The sequence below is a fragment of the Diabrotica undecimpunctata genome, chromosome 9, assembly GCF_040954645.1.
Source record: "Diabrotica undecimpunctata isolate CICGRU chromosome 9, icDiaUnde3, whole genome shotgun sequence".
Lineage (NCBI taxonomy): Eukaryota > Metazoa > Arthropoda > Insecta > Coleoptera > Chrysomelidae > Diabrotica > Diabrotica undecimpunctata.
Genome location: NC_092811.1, coordinates 81,433,236 through 81,458,877, shown reverse-complemented (window position 1 = coordinate 81,458,877; position 25,642 = coordinate 81,433,236). Strand labels below are relative to the sequence as shown.

At 36.1% G+C, this 25,642-nt stretch overlaps 1 protein-coding gene across 2 annotated transcripts in view; it reads right to left on the bottom strand.

Annotated features, from left to right (window-relative positions):
• Positions 1–1,401: 1,401 nt before the first annotated feature.
• LOC140450185 (gastric triacylglycerol lipase-like) overlaps positions 1,402–25,642 on the bottom strand; it is a 153,402-nt gene continuing 129,161 nt past the window's right edge. For both annotated transcript variants that reach the window (XM_072543645.1, XM_072543644.1), the window contains 2 exons: positions 12,326–12,468; positions 1,402–4,044 (listed from right to left, as the gene is read on the bottom strand). In XM_072543645.1, coding sequence (XP_072399746.1) covers positions 3,880–4,044; positions 12,326–12,468 — 308 coding nt within the window. In that variant the 3' untranslated portion in view covers positions 1,402–3,879. The remainder of the gene's footprint in view (positions 4,045–12,325; positions 12,469–25,642) is intronic.

Below are 25,642 nucleotides of genomic sequence, written 5' to 3'. Positions count from 1 at the left end.
TTAAATGCATATGTGCCATTTTCTGAACTGTGTAGGCCATTGTAATATCAAAATTTTTAATACTAATCTTATTCACACAATAAATGATAGCTTCAAATGATTGACTATTATTGATGAAACTGTTTGTAATTATTGTATCCGTAGAAACTAATCGTAATTTTAGTAAGAGACAAAAAAGTTTTAAAAATAATGTGTTAAACTAATGATGCCACAAAATTCATTTGATTTGAACGTGCTCAAAAGTTTGAGGGGGTTTAGGGCTGCACACCCTCCTTAAAATTTTTCTGTGTTCTTAGATTTTGTTGTTAATTTCGTATTAAAAAATCTTTCAGAACAAGAAAGTAACGTGTCCATTTTTATTTTAAAACGTCAAGTAGTTTAGGAGATAATGCAAAAAAAAACAGTTTTTATTTTGTAACTTCAAAGAGCTGTAACTTTTTTGTGTATACTTTTGTACTAAGGTAAGTTGGATTCACGTGATTTAATTTATGACATAACTTTTTGAAACACCCTGTATAGTACGATATAAATAAATATCCACTCATGCTATTTTTATACTCCTCTACGAATTCTTCATTTCAAAAAAATATATAACCTACAAAAATATGAACCTCGGATCTATGGATATTATTTAAATAATACATTAAATTATTATTTTCGTCGACCATCCATTTATGATTAATTTTAACACCCTCAAAATCATTGATTAATGACCCCTATTAATGAATGATTTTCTATTAATGAACGATTTTATTATAGGCAACACAACATACATTGCTTGTATAATAATTTAACCACATTCAACGCTCTGTGATTGGCAGTGACCTGTGGTGTAGGCAACCAAACATATAGGTACCTATTTATATTCCCACTAAAAAATTATTTAAAATGACATAGCCGCTGTAAGTACTGTCTGTCATTGTATGTCATTATTTATCGTTAAGTAAATAAAAATTTAAACTAAGATATTTTTATTTCTGAAAAGTTCGGTCGACGGAAAAGTATTGTAACGAACTCGTGAATTAAAATGGCGATTAACAATCTCGAACATTAACGCACTCGCTTCGCTCGCGCGTTAATATATCTCAATTGTTAATCGCCCTTATTAATACACTTGTTGGTTAAATAACTATTAAATGTTATTTAACAAGTACTAGGTAATATATACAGAGCTGTTAAAATAATCTTGTTAAGTAAAATTTCTAGTTCAATTAGTTTTGTTACTGTCCAATATTTTATATTTATGGTTAATATACTTTCTTACATAAATTATTACCTCATTGTTTTTTTATAGATGTACCTGAATTGCATATTAATGTATAACCCTCAATTTGAAACAAATCCAAATTATTTGGTTTAAAAGTTTCCATTAAAATTACAAAATCGAAATTTCTCTACATTCAGATAAAAAAATTACAAAGGCATCAAAAAATTATTTTCAGCTTCTTATATTCATATGCACAATATTAAGAGGTTGTATTAAATTATTAATTAAGGCATTAAAGTTTGTGATTGATTTGTGAATTTTTATCAACTATTTCATATTCTTGAAACCATATTTAGCGAATTGATTTCAATAGTTAAATAAAAACGTTAAAATCTGTTAATATAAAGAATAGAAATATTTCTCAAACAAATATTAAAAGATAGTTTTTTTGTGAAAACAAAAACCAAGAGAAATAATAACGGTCCATATCATCCAATAATTGTAAACGACTATGCACTACGACTTGAATAATTTTACAGAGTTATTGCTTTGCAATATGATAATCCCAATTTCCTTAGTAAGAGCTGGTAAACTAAATAATGTCATTAGAATTTGTGGGTTTACACAAAGTATAGAAATATATTTTTAGGTTTTCAGTGAGCAAAAAAGATACAAGATCTACAAGTTGCAAAGTCAAAAGTAGTGTTACTGTTTTTGGATTAAAAATATTGAGTCGTAACTTTATCGTAAAACAGGGATATCCTATAACCGTTAATATTACTCAATTTCTTACAAAGTTTGTAGGTGACTTTTGAAAGTTTTGATTAATAACCTTATACTTCGGTGACCTTTTTCACGCAGATGAAGATGGAGTAATAATCCATATGACACATGCTATAAGAACCTCTCGGTAAGAGGCGTTTGGGAACAAGGTGATGTTTGGTTTCACCATTTTTCTTTTTTATCTCTTTGTCTCTTCAAACTTAGTCAAATGGTAGTGAAATGTACAGAAATGACGACTTGAAATTTAAATTTTATATGTTACTAAAAATTCATCAATGACCGATAGAAAAATATAAAGGGTGATTCATTTAGAGGTACTTTTTTTGGTAGGGATTTGATGGGAGATCGTGCATCCCATTTCTCGATTCGGCCTACCGAACGTACAATTCGCTTTACGATTAGTAAATTTGAAACCCAGTTTTCATTATTGGATAACACGTGACCAAATAGACCACATTCAGCACGTACTGAAGAAAATATAGCGGCGGTAACGGATAGTGTACTCGAAAATAATGAAGAATCGATTCGTCGCCGTTCTCAACAGCTTGGATTGTCATATGCAACAACTTGGCGTATTTTACGTAAGGATCTTAGTTTAAAAGCATACAAAATTTAATAAGTGCAAGAGCTGAAGCCGACCGACCTTCTGAATCGTCACCGCTTCAGTCGATGTACTCTTGATAAGCTTTCAGAAGATCCACTGTTTTCGAGAAAAATGTTGTTTTCAGATGAGGCCTATTTTTGGCTTAATGGGTACGTTAAAAAACAAAATGCCCATATTTGGAGTGATGAACAACTAAAAGAGGTTCAAGAGTTGCCATTACACCCTGAAAAAACAACTGTTTGGTGTGGTTTATGGGCTGGTGGAATCGTTGGTCCATATTTCTTTAAAACAGACGCCGGCCAGAATGTTACTGTGAATGGAGACCGGTATCGTGCCACGAGAACGGACTATTTGGTACCTGAAATTGAAGCTCGTGATCTCGGCGACATTTGGTTTCAACAAGATGGCGCCACTTGCCATACAGCCCGTGAAAGCATGGCTTTACTGCGGTGAACAAATTATTTCACGCTTTGGACCAGTGAATTGGCCGCCTAGATCCTCTGACATCGCACCTCTAGACTCCTTCTTTTGGGGCTACCTAAAGTCCAAAATCTACATGAATAAACCAGATACGATTGAGGCATTGGAGGCCAACATTACTCGACTCATTGGTGAAATACCAATCGAAATGCTGGAACGATTCATGGAGAATTGGAACTTCAGAATGAACCAACTTAATCTTAGTCATGGCCAACATTTAAAAGAAATTATCTTTAAGAAGTAATTGTAAAGAATGGTTCTTTTATATAATAATAAATATTTTCAAATAAAAATTTTGTTCTCATTGTTTTTTCCTGTTAAAAAAAGTACCTCTAAATGAATCACCCTTTACATTAAAGCACATTATGATACACATAATGACATTGTAATTGATTTTTAAAGTTTGAAAGTAAAAAAAGTATATTGTGGTCTGAATTTAACACTATCAATTTAATTATATTACTAATTTTGTCACCACTCTCTTAAAGCCTAATTGCTAAAATAAATAGTAATATCTCTCGGTTTGTTCCCCGTATTTATTAAAAAAATTATTCCTACCGGTTTTGTAAACAAAATATACAAATATTAGGATTTGTAATAAAAGTTGATAAATGATTGAAAAATATTCAAAATGAATATATTTAAAAAAATAATTAGACTAACAACCAAATAATATATATACCAATACAGATGACAAGTTTACGATATTCTTAAGGTCAAGCCCGCATCTAAGGGCAACAGTACCAAATCTTTTCCTGTATTTTGATAAATTAGGAAAGTTAAACCAATTTGATGCTTGGTCATCTTAAATATGTTCAGCGTCGTATTTTCTTAAAATATCTACTGTTGGTTTGTAAACTAAGTCCGAGGCATTGTTGGCAAAAAGAAAATCGATGTGATTGAAGTCCGGGTATTTAACTTTATGGCTATAATAAACATTTGGTAGCATTTCAATTGTCTCTAAAGCACCCTGAAACAAAAAAAAAGTAAAAATTGACATTACTTGTTCCGAAAATCAATGAATAACAATAAATGACCTTGTAAAATGTAAAACCTAGAAAATCACCAATTAAAAAAATATGCTTTCTTTGATAAATCCAGCTTTATCCTACGTTTCATTTAACGAATGTCACACAGTTTGGAGAAGGCGAGATAGAATATTTTCTCTTGTTACTGTTTATAGCATTTTTTGAACAAATAAGTAACTGTATTCGTATTTGATAAGACGATAAAAACAAGCTTTTTACCTTTAGGGAATTGTGTTTATGTGGATCATTACATCAAGGATATTCTCCAAGATCCTGTGGCTGTGTTTGCCCCTTTTATTAGCTTTAATTTGTTGTTCATACGTTATGCTCGTTATGCACTTCAATATTCAGATAAAGACAAAATTTAATCTGTAGACCTGCTGAACAGATATGAACCCTTATATCTGGGTCTTAAAAACCACAAATTGAATGCAAGTACTTTGATTATGGAAAGGAACATCTGCGCACACTTTCTTCTAATTTCCATCTACTATTCCTACCTATTGCAGTTTCCACCAATTGTCGATATTTCAGTTAGTAACTAATTAATAGTAAATTAAATTGCGATTGGGATTAGTAGTCTAACTCCAGAGTGCACGTTACATATTTATATCTTTGCTACTTTATATTAAAGAAACTTTTCAGTGATAGTGAATCTAAAATGAAGATACTGCTGTCTTTGCAGCGTATAAAAAGTTTAGTACCTTTCTTGCAGAACTTATTTCGAAAGAAGAAATAATAATAAATCCGATGTTGATAAAATAATTTAAAGCATTTAAGAAAAAGGGATGTAGAATGCAATATATAGATGATATCTTTTACTGTTGGAGCGGTAAGAAAATAAGTGAGAATTTCCATTAATAGGAAATAGGTAAAAACAATACAATCACGGCAGTCTCTCAATGAACAAATAATAAAACCAGTAATAAAAATCTATGGAAAAACATTGTAATTCTGACTATTTTACTAGACTATTTTTAACTAATAAAACGTCATATCAACGCTACGTTTCTTACCGACAAAACTTCTTCCTGCCGTGATTTCTCAGCGCCAAAATTATGACAGATCCGTCATGAAGGTGTCTGATAATTCTATTATTGTCAGTTTGACAAACGTCATTGGGGCGTAATCAATTTTGGATGGATATAATAGATCCAGAGGAAAAATCAAGATATGGATGCTAGTCAGGTGAAGAAATTAAAAAATTTGTTTCGAAAAATGTCCCATTGAACAAGCAGAGGTCCAAAAGCTCTATTTGGACCCAATTTTCGGAGTTCTTCAGGGTGAGAAATTTTACGTTTGAAAGATATACTACCATACGGGAACTGATAAAAAATCTCCGAGGATTGTGCCTTTTACACGAAAAGAGGCAATAGCGAAGACTATAAAGAGTTGTCTGAAAAGTTAATGTGAAATACTACACCAAAAATCGAAGGTTTCACAGATATATCTTTCAAATGTGCAAGATTGGCCAGAGATACCAAGCAAAAGCAGCTTAAAAGTGTTTAACAAAAAAGAAAACTCAGTTCAGAAGCATTATCCACCGAAGAACTATTAAAAATCATCCAAAGCCAAGACGAGGAAACCCCTGATGGAGCACAAAAAAAGTTTTTAATCTTTGATGATTTGAGCTTGCTTGGAGAGGTAATGAGGCCGCAAACTGCAAGATTCACTATTTCCAGAAGGAATTTGATATTATGGAAGAATTTATGGACCGAATTGAATACCACAGCATTTTTTTCAAAACAAATCAAAGCGTTTCGAAAAGTTTGGCAAGCAGCAAATGGCTGGTAAGAAATTCCTTAAACAAAAATTTATGCTCAGTTAGATTATTTTTGAAATTAATGAAAAAAAGAGGACCAAAAATTTTATCAGATAGACTATTTCTTACGGTTCACCCTAACTGCAAGGATTTCAAAAACTATCCACTTGGAATCAACACCGTATCTAAGTGGACAAAATGTCAGCTAAAAAAATTGGGATAGACACAAAAAACATAAAATAACAAACCATTCCCGTCGATTTTCAGCTGTGTCAGCCTTGTTCAAGCAAGGTGTTTTTAAACAGGGGTTAATTAAATTAACGGGTCACTCAAATGCAAGCTAGGAAGCTGGACCTTCAAGTTCTCAGATACTACAGGTCAATAACACACAAAATCATGCTTTGGTAGAAAAGAATGGGCAAACTACTATAGCTTATAATAATTGGAAATTTAATATTGTTAACAAATAAATAATTATGTTTCGTTGATATGGTGCATTAATAGTCTTGTTGAATATGATTCGGGAGAAAATTATTTACCGGCAAAATTTTCTTCTGCTTTTATTCAACTGTTGCAACAATTTGTTGCCTTTTGCCAATTTTCGCTTATGAAATGTCAAAATGCAATTGTGTAAATGTAAACTGTGTTTAACTGTCAAAATTTAATTGGCGAAAATTGTCAGGCAACAAACTTTCATACCAGTCAAAAATATTGCCGGCAAAATTTTCTCTTATGATATATACGAAAATACGGTCCCACTGAAAATGGTCCAAGAACAAGAAAATAACAATTTATGAACAGCTTACAGATAGTAGGCGAAAAAAAAAAAAATACAACACACGAAGTGATATAATAGCAGGAAATCTAAATCAAAAAATAAGGAAACGACAAAATAATAATATACTAGGTAGATTTAAAGAGAAAATAATGTATCTTATGTTTGATATTTTTCTTTATCTTATTTGCTATAAAATATACTTATCAAATTTAAATTTGATATTTATGTGCATTTTTCTTATTCCTTTTGGTACTCTTACTTGAAAATACAAAAACGGAGATATTGAGCCACAAAAATACAGTCTAAGACAAATTGAATTATAGGTAAGCTGTTTGAAGTAATATATTATAATTTACAATTCCTATTTTTGCTTAAGGTTTATATATATATATATATATATATATATATATATATATATATATATATATATATATATATATATATATATATGAAAATTACTGAGTTCTCGGGAAGAACCGCGTTGAGAATTTAAAACTCGACGTTTCGGCACCCATTTTGGAGCCATTATCAAGAGGGATACGGTTCGGTTCGAGTTCGGGGTCTCAATCTGCCTACTCCCCTCACTCGAGACGTACCTGTATCGTGTTCTATATTGCAAGAACTGTCTCTAGGCACTGAGGTCTCAATCTGCCTACTCCCCAGTGTCGAGTGACAACCGGTCTTACCCTGTGTGGCTGCTTTTATACTCGCTGTATGCGCGGGAACGGTATGCGCTGACGTGGTCTGAACTGACGTGGCCTGAGCGGTGTGGGCGGGAGGTCGCTGAAGAAGGGGTCGCCATGTTGCCGGCAATCGTTTCGCGTCATCGCGCGTGTTCAAGCTGTGAGGCCGTTTTTCGATTTCGATAGCTTCACGAATGATTCTCGCTTTTAATGAGCGGATGGGAGCGATGGTTTTTGCTTTTTCGAAATCTATTTTGTGGCCTGTCTGAATATGATGTTGGGCTAGGGCTGAAGTGGTATCGGAATGTTTGACTGATAGAGAATGTTCGTAAATACGGTTATGGATTCGTCGGTTTGTCTGTCCTACGTATGTACGTGGGCAACTGGAACAAGCTATCTCGTAGACACCATGGTCTTCATTGGGGATTTGGTCTTTTACGGATCTAACGAGATTGGACAATTTGGAGTGAGTGGTGAAGATGGTTTTGATATTAAGAGGGATAAGAGTTCTACTGATCTTGTCAGTGACACCTTTAATAAAAGGTAGAAAGATTTTGGGTTGATCCGGCGGCAAGGTTTCTTTTTTGGATGGAATGGGGTTTAGAAGTTTTTGAATGCTTCTATTGATTTGGGTTTTGTGGTAGCCGTTTTGTAGGAGTGTTTGTCTTATTGAATTGATTTCGGATGACCTGTGATTGTTGTCGCTAAGTCTTATGGAACGGGAAATAAGAGTGTTGATGACTGAATTAAGTTGGGCGGGGTGATGATGTGACTGGGCATTGAGATAGCGGTTTGTATGAGTGGGTTTCCGGTACACGGAATAGGAAAAACTGTGAGGTGGATTTTTCTGAATAAGAACATCAAGGAATGGCAAAGACGCTTCAGACTCAACTTCCATCGTGAATTGAATGCTGGGATGTATTCCATTCAGGTGGGAGAGGAAGAGATCTAATGTGTCTTTACCATGGGGCCAAATGACAAAGGTGTCATCAACGTACCGTAACCAGCAGGTGGGTTTGAGATTTGACGAGGACAAGGCTACTGTTTCGAAATGTTCCATGTATATATCTGCTATTACGGGAGAGAGGGGCGATCCCATTGGGGCACCTTTGATTTGACGATAGAAACGATTTTGGAACGTGAAATATGTATTAGACATGCAGTGTTTTATAAGAGATAATGTGTCTTGGGGAATTTGATGTTTAGAGTCCAAGATGGAAATGGTTTCATCGATGGGAATGTTGGTGAATAAAGAGACAATGTCAAAACTAACTAGTATGTCTGAGGGCGAAATAGAAAAGTTTTTCAGAAGATCAATGAAATGAAAAGAGTTTTTGACAAAGGACGAGGCGTTTTCGGCTAATGGTTGTAAGGATGAAGCGAGATGTTTTGCCAATTTCTGAGTGGGGCAGTTGTATGCACTGACGATAGGTCTTAGGGGAACATTGGGCTTATGGATTTTTGGAAGGCCGTATATCTTTGGAATTCGGGATGATTTTTCTCTGGGTATAAGAGATTTTTTGAGGTCTGGAGATAGAGTAGACTTATTTATAATGGATTTGGTCGTTTTTTCTAGATATGTGGTTGGATTATTTGGGACATGTTTGTATTCTGTGGAATTCAGAAGTTCGGACATTTTGTCGAAATAGTTAGAAGAGTTGAGAATGACGGTGGCATTACCTTTGTCGGCCGGAAGGATGACGATGTCAGGGTTGTTGTAAAGTTCTTTGAGGGCACGTCTTTCTGAAAGACTGATATTTGAAGGTGGCGGTTTGGAAATACGGAGAATTCTGGCGACATCTTGTCTGGCAACTTCGGCTTGGTCGGAAGGAAGATGGGAAATAGCTTCTTCAGTTTGACAAATAATTTTCTCAGTTGGAATGGAAAGAGGAGTGACAGAGAAATTAAAGCCTTTTGACAGAGCTTTGGTAGCTGAATCGGATATGTGAATATCTGAGAAATTATGGACAACAGTAGAAGGTTGTTGATTTGAAACGGGCGGTGGATTTTGCTGAGAGATAAGTTGGTCCAGGTCCTACATACGTAGGACAGACAAACCGACGAATCCATAACCGTATTTACGAACATTCTCTATCAGTCAAACATTCCGATACCACTTCAGCCCTAGCCCAACATCATATTCAGACAGGCCACAAAATAGATTTCGAAAAAGCAAAAACCATCGCTCCCATCCGCTCATTAAAAGCGAGAATCATTCGTGAAGCTATCGAAATCGAAAAACGGCCTCACAGCTTGAACACGCGCGATGACGCGAAACGATTGCCGGCAACATGGCGACCCCTTCTTCAGCGACCTCCCGCCCACACCGCTCAGGCCACGTCAGTTCAGACCACGTCAGCGCATACCGTTCCCGCGCATACAGCGAGTATAAAAGCAGCCACACAGGGTAAGACCGGTTGTCACTCGACACTGGGGAGTAGGCAGATTGAGACCTCAGTGCCGAGAGACAGTTCTTGCAATATAGAACACGATACTGGTACGTCTCGAGTGAGGGGAGTAGGCAGATTGAGACCCCGAACTCGAACCGAACCGTATCCCTCTTGATAATGGCTCCAAAATGGGTGCCGAAACGTCGAGTTTTAAATTCTCAACGCGGTTCTTCCCGAGAACTCAGTAATTTTCATTCATCTGACCGCGGAAACTTATCCGAACATATATATATATATATATATATATATATATATATATATATATATATATATATATATACTAAGTGCTAAAATAGAGACTTCGTCAATTATAGATTTATGTTTAAACTGGGACTGCCTAAATTATGGAAATCAATAGATTTAAGAATAGTTTGTAAATAATAGGTTGCATTGAAATATGATCTACCTGCAATTTTCAGGGATTCATTCATGTTATCTTAAAAGCGGTCATTACCGGTGAAGGAGAAAGTATTTGACTTGCATGATTTGTACACAATTACGGGAATTTGAAATTAGTTGAGTTTTAAGAATTTGGAGAGTTTTGGAATTTGGTTGAATGCAAAGAAAGAATGTTTTGGTTCGTTACAAGAAATTATGGAAGGGATAGACAGACGGGAATGAGATTGAAAAAGCAAGGAGGATCATCTGCTGTTGGATTTGAAGCGAGTGAAGACAAAATCGAAAGAAGTGTGTCGATAGTTTGTTTTTTTAAATCGGTGAAAGAAAAACTATTGTGGCGAAAAACAGTGCAACGATAGTGTTGAAAGCTGTAGTTGCAGTATTTGTAAGTAAAATAATTTACCATTCTTGGAGCGAAGCATTGGTAAGAAGAATTTTGGCCCTCCAATAGGAGCAATATACATTGTTAGGAGTTTGTCGACAGTTTTGTTTTTATAAACAGAACCCGGGAAGAGTTTCTTGTATAGAAAACTAATTAAAGTAAATCCTTTAAAAAAAACAGAGGCAAAATTTTAAAAATGGTAGTGTATACTGTCCTAGACATTGGATGTACAAAATTGTAATTTTAATGACTTACGTGGTTATGAATTATTATCATCATCATTCTGGCTTTACATCCCTGCGTAAGTCCTAGCCTCCTCAAGAATTTCTCTTCAGTCGTCCCTATCCATCGCCTTTCTCCGCCAAGCATGTATTCCTATATTTCTCATATCTTCATCGATGTTATCAAGGAAACTTGTTTTGGGCCTTAATCTTCTTCTCTGACCAATGGGTCTATCAAGAAGCGTTTTTCTAGCTGGGTCATTTTATTTCATCCGCATTGCATGTCCTATCCACGTCGGACATCATATCTTAATATGTTTTACGATATCAGGTTCCTGGTATATCTAAGTTTGAAGTTGTATCGTCTTCTATACACTCCATTGCCATTCACTGCTCCATAGATTTGCCTCAGTACTTTTCTTTCGAAACATCCTAACATGTTTTCATTATTTTATGTTATAGTCCAGGTCTCTGAACCATATGTCAGGACTGCGAATTATTGTTTTGTAGTTTTATTTTGAGTTTTATTTTTGTATTTCTCGATATAATTGTAGATTTAAGGAGGAGATTTAAAATTAAAATCAAAAATTGTAATTACCACAAATAGTCTGGCTAATTGGCTATGCCAAAGCCATTATACAATAAAAAAAAAGGAGGAGATTGAGCCCAAAAGAGCATCTGTTGGCCGTGAAAATTTTGCGGTTTATCTCTACGGTAGTATTATTTTCAGTGTAAAGGGGCACTCTTAGGTATACAAATTCGTTCACTGCTTCGATGAAGTCGTTTTCTAAAACAAGTCTTCGTAGGATTTGTGTATGCGTGCCTTTTTCATATACTTCGTCTTGTTGGTGTTCGTAGCCACTTTTGTAGCTGATTCTTTTAATGCTACACACGCCTCTTACACCGTTTTCCGTTCTCCCAACAATATTGATATCAGCATAGGCCAGGATTTGCACTGATTTATTATATATTGAACCAGTGGTTGTGATTTGTTACATACGTATTACTTTTTCCAGAGCCAGATTGAACAGTATACAGTAGAGAGGGTCTCCCTGGCGCAGCCCATTATTTGTTTTAAAAGGTTCAGACAGTTCCCCCTGAATTCGTACCCTACATTCAACTTTTTTAAGAGTTAGTTTTGTTAAATTTACCAACTGATTTGGTATTAATAGCTCTTTCATTGCTTTGATCATTTCCCTTATATTCATAGAGTCGTAGGCTGCTCTGTAGTCTATAAATATTATTGAATGGTTATGAAATAACTCATTAATAATGTTTAAAAATGGGAAAAAAGGATATTTTGTATTACTTAAAACAAAAATAATAATTTTACACAACAACCAAGACGTTAGGGTAATCCCAACAGAAATTACAAAGAAATTGGCAAGACCCACTTCGTCCATCACTCAAATGAAAATAATGAAAAATTTATATGGTCTTTTATATAAAAAGATGTAATCAGACTAGTGACTATAAAATTCATTTCATAATGTTTATTCATTTTGTCATCTGTGTAATTAAGTACTTTAATAAATCAGTTATATCTACCTTAACTGTTATTATATCATCTTTTTCTCCATAAAATATAGCAATGCACGCCGTTACTTTATTAAGGTCATATACGGGCGGTGTACTTTTGTTATATCTTTGCAAATTTTTTATGGCACCATAATCGTATTGTGCAAATATCCCTAAAATAAGAAAAATTATTATAAACTATTCTTATAGTATATTAAGTATGATCAAAGAAGCTAGTCAATTTTATCAAAAAAAAACAGATATTAAAGATACGGATGAAAGAATCATAGCAAATAAACCTAGTTCCCCAGGCGTGTGTTTTGTCTTCTTTGTTTGTTAATATTTACTATAAAGATCTACTAACAAAGCGATGGTAGATACAAAAGATGAACTATTAGTCAAAGTTATATTTATGAATACATTCCTATACGTTTATCATACTGATCTACAGATAGTGCAGAAGAATGCCAACGGCTAACTGATTATTTCGAATTGACTACTAAAATTTCAAAAACAGTTGTATAAATATAGTACTAAAAAAATATAGTAATTTAACTATTTTTTTTATCATGTAAACTTATATCACCATATTAAGGATAAAATAGCTTTAATTTGATATAAAAAGCATACATATACGTCATGAGCAGCGTATTTTATTTAAAATATAAATGAGTAAAATAAAATTTTTGTCAAAAAATTAAATACTATAAGGATAAACTATACAGTGATTAGTCAGTTAAGAATGTGAATGCAGTTAATTAAATTTTTTTAAATAAAATTTCACGTACTACCTTAATTTTATTTTTTGGTTTCTTCGTATTATTTCTAAAGGGTTTTAAAAAATATTTTTGCCATTTATATCAATATTTATTTGAATTTGAAACATTTTGTTATTTGTAAAATATTCAAACATTGGCCACTTACTTTCAAATATTGACCAGTTGAATACCTACCAGTAATTGGTAGTTACCAACGTTGTGAACATAGTGATGTTAGTGATCCTGTAGTGGGATCTTATTCTATCAATATTATGAATCCACAGCCTCCTAAATTATACTCTTTTATTAAACTACACAAAACCTGATAACCCTGTTTATTTTTATAGAAAGTTAGACACTAGCTAGAATAGAACTAGTTAATAAAATACAACATTTTCAATCACCTAATAACTCCAGATTAATTTCATTTGACGTAAAAATCTTTTTCCTAGTATTCCTCCTATATAAAACTTTTTTTTCTAGTAAAAAACCTTTTAGATCATAATATTACAAATCCAATCATTACATCTTATATTTTACATTTTTTTGAAATTTGCATAAACCAGGACTACTTTGAATTTAATAATCACATATATACGAATAACAGAGCTGGAATATATATACATATATATATATATATATATATATATATATATATATATATATATATATATATATATATATATATATATATATATATATATATATATATTCGTATGAACTTTACACATTACAGTTTTACATTAAAAAAATAATGATAATAACAATAATAAATAAGAAAACACACACATAAAACATATAAAATAAAAATTATTTAAGTCGAAGGTTACAGCCTCGAAGACAATCTCTTGCCTTGGGCGTGAGTTGGTGGATTTCTTGAAGATTGCCAACGAACTTGGTGGCTGGGTACTCTAAGGCGATCTGGTTAATTGTTTGTTCAACAGCGCTGCATTTGTCACATCCCGGGCAGGCATTTATACCCCACTGGTTCAGAGACAAACTGCATGACCAACTCGTATTCTATTAAGGTTGCACCATTCACGACGAGGAAGAAAAAAGCCGTCTGGTTTAATTGTAGGGTTTTCTTTGAGATTAGCATTTCTGATATCTGAATTCCATTCGCCCATCCAGTGCTCCTCAGTAGTGAAATCAGCCAATCTTCTAGCGGTTGTGGATGTCTGCATTTCAGTGTTAACTCTCTTTGGTCTAGCTCAGCGATGTCTATATTTATCGGTAGTGCTGGGTTTTTTTGACATTTTTAAACTAAAGTTGAGTTGGGTGCGTCTAGTCGTCTTGTTGCTGGTGGAGCGATGTTGCTTAAAACTGGAAGCCATTGGGTTGGTATGGGCTTTATAGTTCCCGTTATGTGCCTCATTGTTTGGTTTAAGTGGTTATCTATGACGTTTGTGTGATGGCTGTTTAGCCAGATAGAAGCGCAATATTCTGCAGTAGGATATACTAAGGACAGCGCGCTCGCTCTGATGACCTCTGCATTAGACCCCCATGATGTATTTGCTTATTTCTGAATAATGTTATTGCGGGTCTTTATTTTTGCGGAAGTGTTTTCCAAATTTTGTTTAAATGTTAGGGTACGATCGAGAGTTACACCGAGGTAATTTGGGTTCGAACTATGTTTTAGAATGGTTCCATCGCATTCTATGTTTAGTCTGTAATTTGCCTTGTGGTTGTTAAGATGGAAAGCTGTTACTTCAGTCTTCGATGGATTGGGTTGTAGGCCCCATTTCTTAAAGTATTTGTTAACATTGTTTAGATCTGCTTCTATGGTGGTTTCGGTGATTTTTATGTCTTCGTCTTGAGCACCCAGAGCCATGTCATCGGCATAAATAAATTGGCGCGAGGTGGTAGTTGGTATATCTGACGTATTAAAAAGAAGAGGAGACATAACTGACCCTTGTGGTAAGCCGTTTTGCAGGTTTCTGAACTTACTGTTTTTCCCATTTAGGTGTACTTGGAAAAGTCAGTCACTTAGCATTTGGTTTATCAAACTGTTAAACGAACGGCATGGTACCATCTGGTATATTTTAAATAAAATACCATCCTTCCACACTGTCTCGTAGGCGCACGTCAAGTTTATGAAAGCTGCTACTGTTTTAAGTTTCTTTTCTTTAAACCGTTCTCAATAAATGTTGTTAAGGGGAGGACTTGATCGCCACAGCTTCTTCCCGGCATGAATCCAGCTTGTTCTTGAGAAATATTTGGCTTTGCATAATAAAATAATCTCGTTTGGATTATCCTCTCAAATATCTTATAGCAGACGCTTAAAAGGGCGATTGGTCTGTAGTTCTCAGGTAGTACAAGGTCTTTCCCAGGTTTAGATATTGCGACGATCTTACATTTTTTGAAGGATTTTGGAAACTTCTGCTTAGTCAATATTTGATTGTAAAATTCAAGAACCACTTACTGTTATTTGGACCAATGTGTTTTATAAACTCGGGATAAATGTTGTCAATTCCTGCGGCTTTGCGGCATTTAATTAATTTTAGAGATTTTGCAAGTTTTTCTGGCTCGATAGGCTTCATTATAGGTAGGCTTTGTTGTTAAGCAATTTTGGCTTCTTTCAACTGAAATCTTACTTCTTTTTTATGTTTTTTTTCTATTACTGGTTTTGAAAGGTTGGCTATGGGTTTTCCTATGTCTTCCGGTTTTGGGGCTGTAGAGTTTGCTGTAGCGTTGTTTGTGCCAGAGTCTAGTTTCCTTAAAAGGTTCCAAGCGGTGCGGCTACTGTGTGTAAAATTGAGATTTTCTAAAGTTTTCCTTCACCTTGTGGTTCTCGCGGAATTTAGGGTTTCTAAGAGTTGTTCACCAACTTCAGGATTTCCAGATTTCTCATATTGACCAAGTAATTCATTACACTCGTCGTTCCAGCATGGAATGTAGGATTTGGTAACTCCACGTGGGATGTGCTTTTTTGCACAGCTAATTATTAGTGATGCAAATCTTTCATAATTTTGGACCTCTAGTTTGATATGTCTTATATCACTTTCAAGTTGGAATTTAAATTCTTCCCACCTTGCCTTCCGGAAATTCCATCTTGGCAAAGGAATGGAATTTATAATAGGGACGGTGGTGCCCAATGTTGGAATTATTGGTCTATGTTGGAATCTAGGAAAGTTATCGAGAACTTCCTTTGTGGCGTTCTTAAAGTCGTTTTTGGAGCCCCTTTCGCTGGAAGATATAAACGTGAGATCGTGATTGAAGCCCTTTTGCCATCTTGTAGAATGGAAGGTGAGTTTCTATTTTGCATCGTATAAAAGTCTGAGATAGTGAAACTCAGCCCATTCGGCGATTTGTTCTCCCTGTTGGTTACATTGATTATATCCCCATATAGTATGGTGGCTATTAAGGTCTCCAGTGTATATTGTCGGGTGAGAAAATGTAGAAAATACGTTTTGTGGCCATCTAACATGCGGTGGTTTGTATATATTGACTATAGTTATTTTGTCTACTTTCCCAGCAAGTATAAAAATCTCTTGTGTCGAGTAAGAGTGACATGTGCTGTAATGTTTGATGTTTGCTCTACAATAAGTCACGATACCGTACTGAAAGTGGTTGATTGAAGCTATTAGTGTGTATCCAGTGATTTGGCCACGGTTTTTTAATTGTATGTCGTCTGTAGTATGTGTTTCTTGAGCAGTAATCACGTCAATTTTGTTTTTTGCCAGTAGCTTGCAAAGATATTCGCTCCTGCTTCGGCTGATGCCTTCAATATTTATTTAGCATACTCGAATTGTTGGTCTCATTGTCAACTGGCTCTGACAAGAGCCATCATTTGTTTGTTGTGTGCTGTTGTTCATTGCAATGTGTTCACCAAGAGACCTATGAGAGACAGGTCTGGCGGTTCTATTTTTGATAGTGCTGGAATTATAACGGGTAATCATCTAAGCCCATTGATCAGATATTTTTATTGATCATCTAAAAACAAAGGTTTTAAAAGATCCCGTATTCAAACAATTTTTATATTGGTGGTGATACGTATAAGATGTACTGCTATATTTTACAGGAACTAACAGACAACTTGACCAACTTTTATCGTATAATAATTCACTCTATAGTCATATTTAATCTACAATAAAAACTGAACAGAATCAATCAATAAATTTTGTAGACTTGAAAATTTTCAGACTTAAAAACAAACATAAACATGAGTTCTATGTATTTCATAAACCTACCCACGCCGACAAGGCTAAACCATAACATAAATTGGCAGCCTACCATAGCATGTTACATAGATTAATAAAAATTCGGATGTCAAAAACAAACTTTGAGGTAGAATTAAATATCATTAAGCAAATAGCAGTAAACAATCGGTACAACGAACAAAGAATACATAAAATTTAAAAAAACTACAAGAAAGCCCTGGAATTAGTATCTAGACTACCAGAGAAAAAACCCAGTACCTTCTGCTCGATGACATATACAGGCAAGATATCAACAAAAATAGCCAAACATATAAAAAGGGAAGGAATAACACCACCTTTTAGAACAAACAACAACTTGGGCAAATATATTAAGAACAACAAGAGCCTGAAAAGAAAGCACATACACAGTGGTGTATACAAACTTAAATGTGGCGACTGCCCAAAAACTTTCATAGGTCAAAGTGGTAGAACTTTCAACAAACGTATAGCTAAATATAAAAGGGGCATCAATAATAGAAAAGCAGATTCTACGTACGCAATTCACCTTCTAACACATAATTATTCTTTTAATGACGAATTTCAAGTTCTTCACATCCAAAATAAAGGCCTTAAACTATGTTTATTAGAATCTATGGAAATCAATAAATTAAAAAATACAGACAATTCTAAATAGTATTTATTTGACTCTCGACCTGTAAACATTGATACGAATTAGGCGAAAGTTTTTAGTGGTGATTAAAAACGGGCTCCAGCCGCGTTTCTACGCGTTTTTAAAAATTAAAATATACAGTTTTAACAATTAAAATGAGTGCTTCACCAGATTTATCGGTGAGTGTTCCTTTTTATACTGCTACTATTAATGGTCAACCTATAAATACTTAATATAAGCAACAGCAAATTCAACCAGAATGCCCAAATGTCCTTTTTCCACAAAATTTACGACTAAATTCAGCACAAATTTTAAATAACCTACCAACAACAATATATTATGTTCCTAACCAAATATTATCACAATCTTCCTCAAACTGTCAATACAATCCTAATGTAAATCATACATTATCTACACCTCAAAATGAAGCTTATGATTCTATCGAGATGACACATACATCACAAAGTGAAGAATCTTCAGGGGAAATCAGCGACATTGAGTCATCGGACATACACGAACGGCAAACCATACAACATAGTAACAAAAAACGTAAAACTAATCCTCTGACACCAACAGAAAACGAAGACACTGTAGTAACCAGCAATAAATTTCAGATTCTACAAAATGAAAACGAAAACGACAAAAATAACAGTACAGAAAATACCAACGAAACTCCAGCAACCTATAAACCCCCACCAATTTTTATATATGGTGTTACTGAATACAATAAAATGGTTAATAACCTATCAGAAGTAACAAAAACAGAGACATTCTATTGTACAGCAATAAAAAACAACACAATATAAATAAATTCCCCGGACTCTAAAACATACCGAAAACTGGTAAGACATTTAGACAGCAAAAAAATTGTGCATCAAACGTACTAAATGAAAGAGGATAGAGCATATAAATTTGTAATTCGTAATCTACATCATACAGTGCCCATTAATATAATAAAAAGTGAAATAAAAAAAAAACATGGGCATTTAGTACGCAATATTGTAAATATAAAACACAGAGTAAATATATAAAAATAATAAAAAAATATATGAAATTCAATTTATAAACAACGCAAAAATAGTTATTGGGCCACCGTAAAAAAAGAATAATATTGTCCAGTGTACTAGATGCCAATTGTATGGACACTCTAAGACATACTGTAATAAACCTTATCACTGTGGAGGCAAATGTGGAGGCAACCATTTATGTCAGCCGATTGTAAAAAACCTAGGGACACACCTGCCATATGCGCTTTCTACAATGGAGCACACACCGCAAACTATAAAGGATGCATGATATATAAAGAGTTAATTAGCAGTAGAAACAGAGCAAGGGGAGTATTATCGCATACTCCAGCGAACAGTCAACTGCAATATAACAGAAATACAGTACAGACTAATCCGAACTTACGAAATTAAAATCACTCTGTGGTATTATCCCTAAAATATTACAATTCATATAAAGGATAAGGTAAAAGAAACATGTAATACACTTCGCATTTGTTTATATAAAGTATGTTTAATAATTCGGAACAAGGACATTTATAAAAAATAGCCTCGATTAGAATGTGTAAGTCAGCAGAATTGTAAATCGCGACCGTATTGTTGTCGTAGATTGATAAAACAAACTTGATCCACTAATGAATGACTGCTGATATAGCAAGGACTATTATAAAAGAGACAACGATTACTATCTCAGGGATCAGAACTAAATTAACGTCAAGATGGCAAGTCGATATACTACGTATTAGCACAACGTCAACCAAGTACTATCACATTTAAGATAAGTAACTTTGTAAGAGTGTACAGTAGTGTTTTAAATAAATGTACCATATGATACCATATGTGAAGCTTTATTTATTATAACGCGAATTACACACAAGCCACAGGTGGAACAACTGTAAATAATGTCCAAAATAATAAGAACTCATAAAACCAAAATCATGCAACTTACGCTCAAGTAACAAGTGGAACACATGTACGTAACACAAACAGTGACATTGAAGAGATGATGAAGAGTTTACTTAACGAATTCAAAGCTATGTTTTCACAACTAATAAATCAAAATAGCGAGATCTTAAACATGCTTTCCACAGTAATAAATAAATTTAGTAATGGAACTCAAGTCACTACGAATTGCACAATGGAATGCCAACGGCCTAGGCAACCATAACATAGAAGTTACTAACTTTCTTGAACATAACAAAATTGATGTTCTACTCATATCGGAAACCCATTTCACTGACAGAACGATGTTCAAGATCCCTCATTATTCTATTTACAACATCAACCATCCTGATGGAACAGCACACGGTGGCGCAGCTATTATTGTACGTAAAACCATACCACACTATGAGGAAACAATGTATCAGACGGAAAAAATACAAGCTGCAGTAATCTGCATCAGTTCTCAATCATGGTCTTTTGACATTGCGGCAATGTACAGCCCTCCAAGACATAATATTACCACAGCAGAATATGAAGACTTCTTCAAACATCTATCAAACAAATTCGTAATTGGATTTGACTGGAATGCCAAGCATACAGACTGGGGGTCGAGACTATGTACGACAAAGGGAAAAAATCTCAGACAAGCCATAGCTAACACAAACAGCTCTTACTTATCTACAGGGCAACCCACCTACTGGCCATCAGATCCAAACAAAATCCCAGATCTACTCGACTTGAAATCGTAGGCTTCCACGGCCAGAGTCAGAATTATAGTTTATTCGTCTTCCGGGTTTGAACCGTGTCATTTGTGAGTGACCCAAAAGTGGGTTCATCTCGACGTTTCGCTACAATTGTATGTAGCTTCTTCAGGAGAACAAAAAAGAAAACAAAAGACAGGAAGATGGGTAGTTAGCAACGGTAACTCAGTTACTCAACGCAACCAGAGGCGAATACTAACTACCAAGATGGGCGTTTGGTCACAGTAACTCAACTAGTTAACGCAGCCAGAGGTAAAAACCAAATGCCAGGACAGGGATTTACGTCCAACAGCTCAGAACACTAACGCGTCGAAAGGCGGGGAGTGAATCCGACGATTACTTCATCATACATTGTTCATTCTCAGGAGGATAAGGGAAAGGATTCTTTATTATGAGGGAGAGAATGTTTGAGTGCCCGTTTAGGGTCGGTTGACCCTCTTCAGGCTTGAGTTTGAATGTTGTAGTTTGAATTAATGGCGTACACACAGCTAAAACAGTCCGAAAAATCACCGGCGATTTTTGTTCTTCTTTCTTCCTTCTTCGTCACTTTTTCAGCAGCCAGCGAGCCAGGGGCGAGAGGGTTTGACTGGAATTGATGTTCTTTCCAGTGAATGTGTTGGTTTTTGAGCTAGATACGACAAGCCCTGTCTCTAGTGACCATTGGTCCTGTGCAGTCTCGAGCTTAACTCGGCCCCAAAACCAGTGTATTGCACTGAAATTTTGTGATCGAGTGTGCTCGTGAGTGGAGGCGCCTCGGCTTTCGAGAGTTGACTTGTCGCATTTCGCTCAGTGTGAATGTGTGTGTAAATCAAACAGTGACGGCCGCTGCCATTTCGATGTTACAGATTCCGTCAATCACTTAGATTATCTCCGGCCGCCCACAGACTCCGTATAAAGTAACGGAGGCTGCAGATGGCCGGGGGTCCCGGTGATGAGGATATTTCGGTAGCAGAAAGAGTGCCCCTTTCACTGTTTGATTTGTGTGTGTGTGTGTGTGAATGTGATTTAGTGTGTATGTGTGCGAGTCTGAATCGACAGAAACTAAAACCGTGTTCTCTAGTGACCATTGTTCCTGCAGCCGTTTATGCGCTTGCAACCGACTTCAGAACTAGTGTATTGCACTAAAATTCTGTTTTCGGTCGCTTACGCTAACGGCCAGGCCTCGTCGGAGTTCGATAGACGGTTTCAGCAATTGTCGATTCAGTTGAGAAAATAGTTGCGGCTATTTTCTCAGGGACGGACAGGTATCATTGAGTAGTGAGATTGGGAAACCGCAAAAAACCAATCTCCCCCTGTCCGGGGTAGGGAATAGGATGTGATGTTTTATGGGGTTCGGTAGGCTAGTGGAGTGGCCTCGAGGATGTCGACATATTCACCAGGAAGATCGTCGTCTACGCATGTTTGCAGTAGAATTGATGGAGGGTGAGGATATTTGATTTTAGGTATTCGGGTGGATATGTGACCTAGGAAGGAACAGGAACTTTTTAGGGTATTTTGTGTGATGGAAATGGGGCCGTTGATTGTTTTGAGGGTGAAGTTCCTGTTGAGAGATTTTATTCTCTCGATGATGGGAGTGGTATTTGCTGTGCGGTGGATTTCACGGGAGGGGAAGTGCCAACGTTTTCTGCACGTTCTACGCAAGATTCTACGCTCCGCAGCAGACAGTTTGTTCCTTTGATAACCTTTAAGAAGGCAATATAAGCTGGACTTATACTCTATAACGGGTCGAATGAATGTTTTGTAAGTGTGTGTGAGAGTTTTATTGTTGGTTTTGCCAAACGTCGCTGATAATGGGACTAGGAGACGGGCTCTGTTTCTGACCCTATCTAAAGTTGCCTTTAGATCAGGTTCCCAATTGAGTGTTTTAGTAAATAAAACACCCAAATAGGTCGCTGTCGGGCTAAAAACGAGTCTTTCTCCCATCAAAAACAGGGGCGCTTGGTCGGCGCGATTGCGCATAATACCAGATGATGAATGTGGGCAGCGAAACACGATAGTTTGTGTTTTCGCCGCGTTTAGTGTGACTCTCCACTTATTACACCATTCTTCGACACCGTTTAAAAGAGTTTGTGCTCTTCTAAAAGTTGTCTCAGGGGCAAATCTGCTCGCTGTTGTAAGGAGGGCTGTATCGTCTGCATAGAGGTACATTTGCGTGTGCGGTAGGTTTGGGATAGGGATAGAACTGTTGTATGTGATGTACAACAGGGGTGCGAGAACTGAGCCTTGAGGTACTCCCGCTAGGGGAGTGAATGGGGTGGAAACTTTATCGCTTATTCTCACTTTCACTGTTCTATTCGATAAGTAAGAGTGTATGATTTTAATGAATTGTAGGGGTAGCCCGATGTCCATAAGCCTCCGAATTAGTCCGTCGTGCCAGACTTGATCGAAGGCTTTCTGTACATCAAGAAAAGTGGCTATGGCGATACCGTTACTGTTTAACGTCTGTGTGACTTTAGAGGTGAAATCTACTAATGCATTTTTTGTGGATCTATTAGGTTGGAATCCGTATTGAAATTTTGGGATGATATTGTGACTGTCGAGAAAGTCGCTGAGCCTCTCTTTTAGGATTAGCTCAAGAACTTTCCCTAGTGAATTTATTAAGGAGATAGGTCGATATGATTCCACGTTAGTAAGGGGTTTACCTTTTTTAGGTATCATGATTGTGTCTGCTATTTTCCAAGGAGTAGGAAAATAGTAGTATTTGAGACATGCATTAATGATTTTTGTGAGAAGTGGGATTATACTCTCTGGAAGTTGCTTTAGACACCTTCTACTGATATTGTCAGGTCCGGGAGAGTTATTTTTGCCTATTTGGCAATAACTCTCCGTTTCTCTGTCAGTAATAGGGTCCATAATTGGGACGTGGTTTGGAGTTTGATGCAAGAGAGTATTTCTTACTGCGAATTCAGTTTCAAGTTTAAATAAGCGATCAAAGTTTGGTTTGTCCGGGGTGCGAAAATTTTCGTTGAGTGAGTTTTTGAATGCCTCAGCTTTTAGTTCGGGAGAACTAATAATTTGGTTATTAATCAACAGATGAGAGGGTTGAGATAGTTTTTGTTTTGTTAGGACTTTAAATTTATTCCAGAATTTAGTCCCATCTCTGTAATCCAATTTCGAGGTAGCATCTTCCCACTGGCGAGCCTGTAGGATAGATATTTCTCTCTTAATTCGAGCAGAGATGCGATTATACTCTGTTTTAACGAGGGGGTCTCTGTTGATTTTGTATTGACGTAAAAGCCGTCTTTTTTGATGTATTTTGGCAATGATGTATTGTGGAAGTGCCGGTGAGAATGGTAGAATGGTTTTCATTGGAATTGAGTGATTGATTGCCTCGATTATGAGGTTTTCAATTTGGATAACACTCTGATCGATATTTTCGGTTGAATTTAATTCGCCTAACTCAGGAATGTTGTTATTTATGAAGTTTTGGAATCGTGGCCAGTTTGCGTGACGATAATCTCTTATTTGTCTGGGAGGAGGTGGGATTTGAGGAGACATGATATCAGAATTAACTAATATCGGAAGATGGTCGGACGTTATTGTATCGCCTATGTGACATCTATCGTCGAACCTGTGCATCACGCTACCTGTAACAATGATGTGGTCCACTATAGATGCCCCATTTGCGTTCAAAAACGTGAATTTTGTATTTGTGATTCTTATGATTGGAAGGTCTAGGAGTATATCAGTTAGTCTGATGCCTTCCGGATTTGTGGTGTGATCACCGAATTGTGTGTGTCTACAGTTCAGGTCGCCCATGAGAATTGCTTTATTTAGAGTAGAGAAATACTCTAAAAGTTCTAAAGAAAGCGGGTTTGCTGGATGTCTGTAGTAAGAGATTATCGTAAGGGTTTGGTTGTTAGGGAGATGCAGATCGATTGCCAGGAAGTCCACGTTGGGTGGAGGGACGTTTTGTGGAAATACGTGGGGGGAGTGTGGTAGTCTGTGTTTGATAAGGATACCATTCCCACGGGAAACCTGACAGCGGCTTCGATAGATTGTAGTATATCCTGCAAAAGTCGGAGTGTTTTGACAAAGTGTGTCGGTTAGGGCGAGGATTTGGATGTTGTGATTTTGCAGGATATGTTTGATTAGGGGTCTCTTTTTAGAGATCCCTTGGCAATTAACTGCACCAATTGTGAAATCCATTAACAGCGGATTTAGTAGTTAGGATGAAAGGAGATATCTACGGTGTTATTGTGGCCAGACAATACAATTGTGTGGCCGAATATCTTTTCAATCACAGAGCTTGTGATTGAAGTGATGAGATCTCTCCTTTCGGGAAGGATATTGAGTAGGACAAGGGTACTGAGTTTGATGGTGTTTTTTAAATCGGTCGTTAGGTCGAAGGGAGGAGTTGATCTTTCGATCGTTAGAGGTTGGGTTTGACGGGAGTCTGACGGTTTTTCCTGCCTTTTCGGGCATTTGTTGGAATATGCGGGGTGTTCGCCGCCGCAGTTAGGACATTTTGGGTTGGTTTGCGAAGGACATTCGCTCGATTTGTGGTTTTGTCCGCAATTAGGGCAGACGAAAGTACGATGTCGGCATTCTGAGATGGAATGGCCGTTAGTGCAGCATTTGCTACAGTATTTCGGGGTTGGAATGACGGGATTTGCTCCGTGAGGGAGCTCAGTGTAATGGATAAGTCCATCGATAGGTATGCCATAATTGAGCACGTGCGAATATTTTTCTGAAGAGGGAGTCAGGACTTTGATAAGGCGAGTGTCTTTTCCGGTTTGCAGAGATTTGACTCTCCACAATCTGGAGACAGGAATTTCTTGCTCGATTAGGATTTGTTTTATTTCTTCCTCGTCGTAATCGTGCGAGACGTTCACTATGAGGAACAAATAATTTGAAGGTTTGGGAGCTTGATTTGTGGAACTGTGATTTCTAGATGAGAGTTTTATTTGTGTCTGTCCTGTTGCTTTGTGAATTTTCAGCTGCATTTCTTCAGCGTTTAGAGAGTGAAGGGTTCTTAGATGGGCTATGCCGTGGCTTAAGACTTTTAGAGAGTGTATCTTTTGATACAATAAGGGAATGCAGTTGAGAACTCTAAAGAAGGTGCGTTGGTTG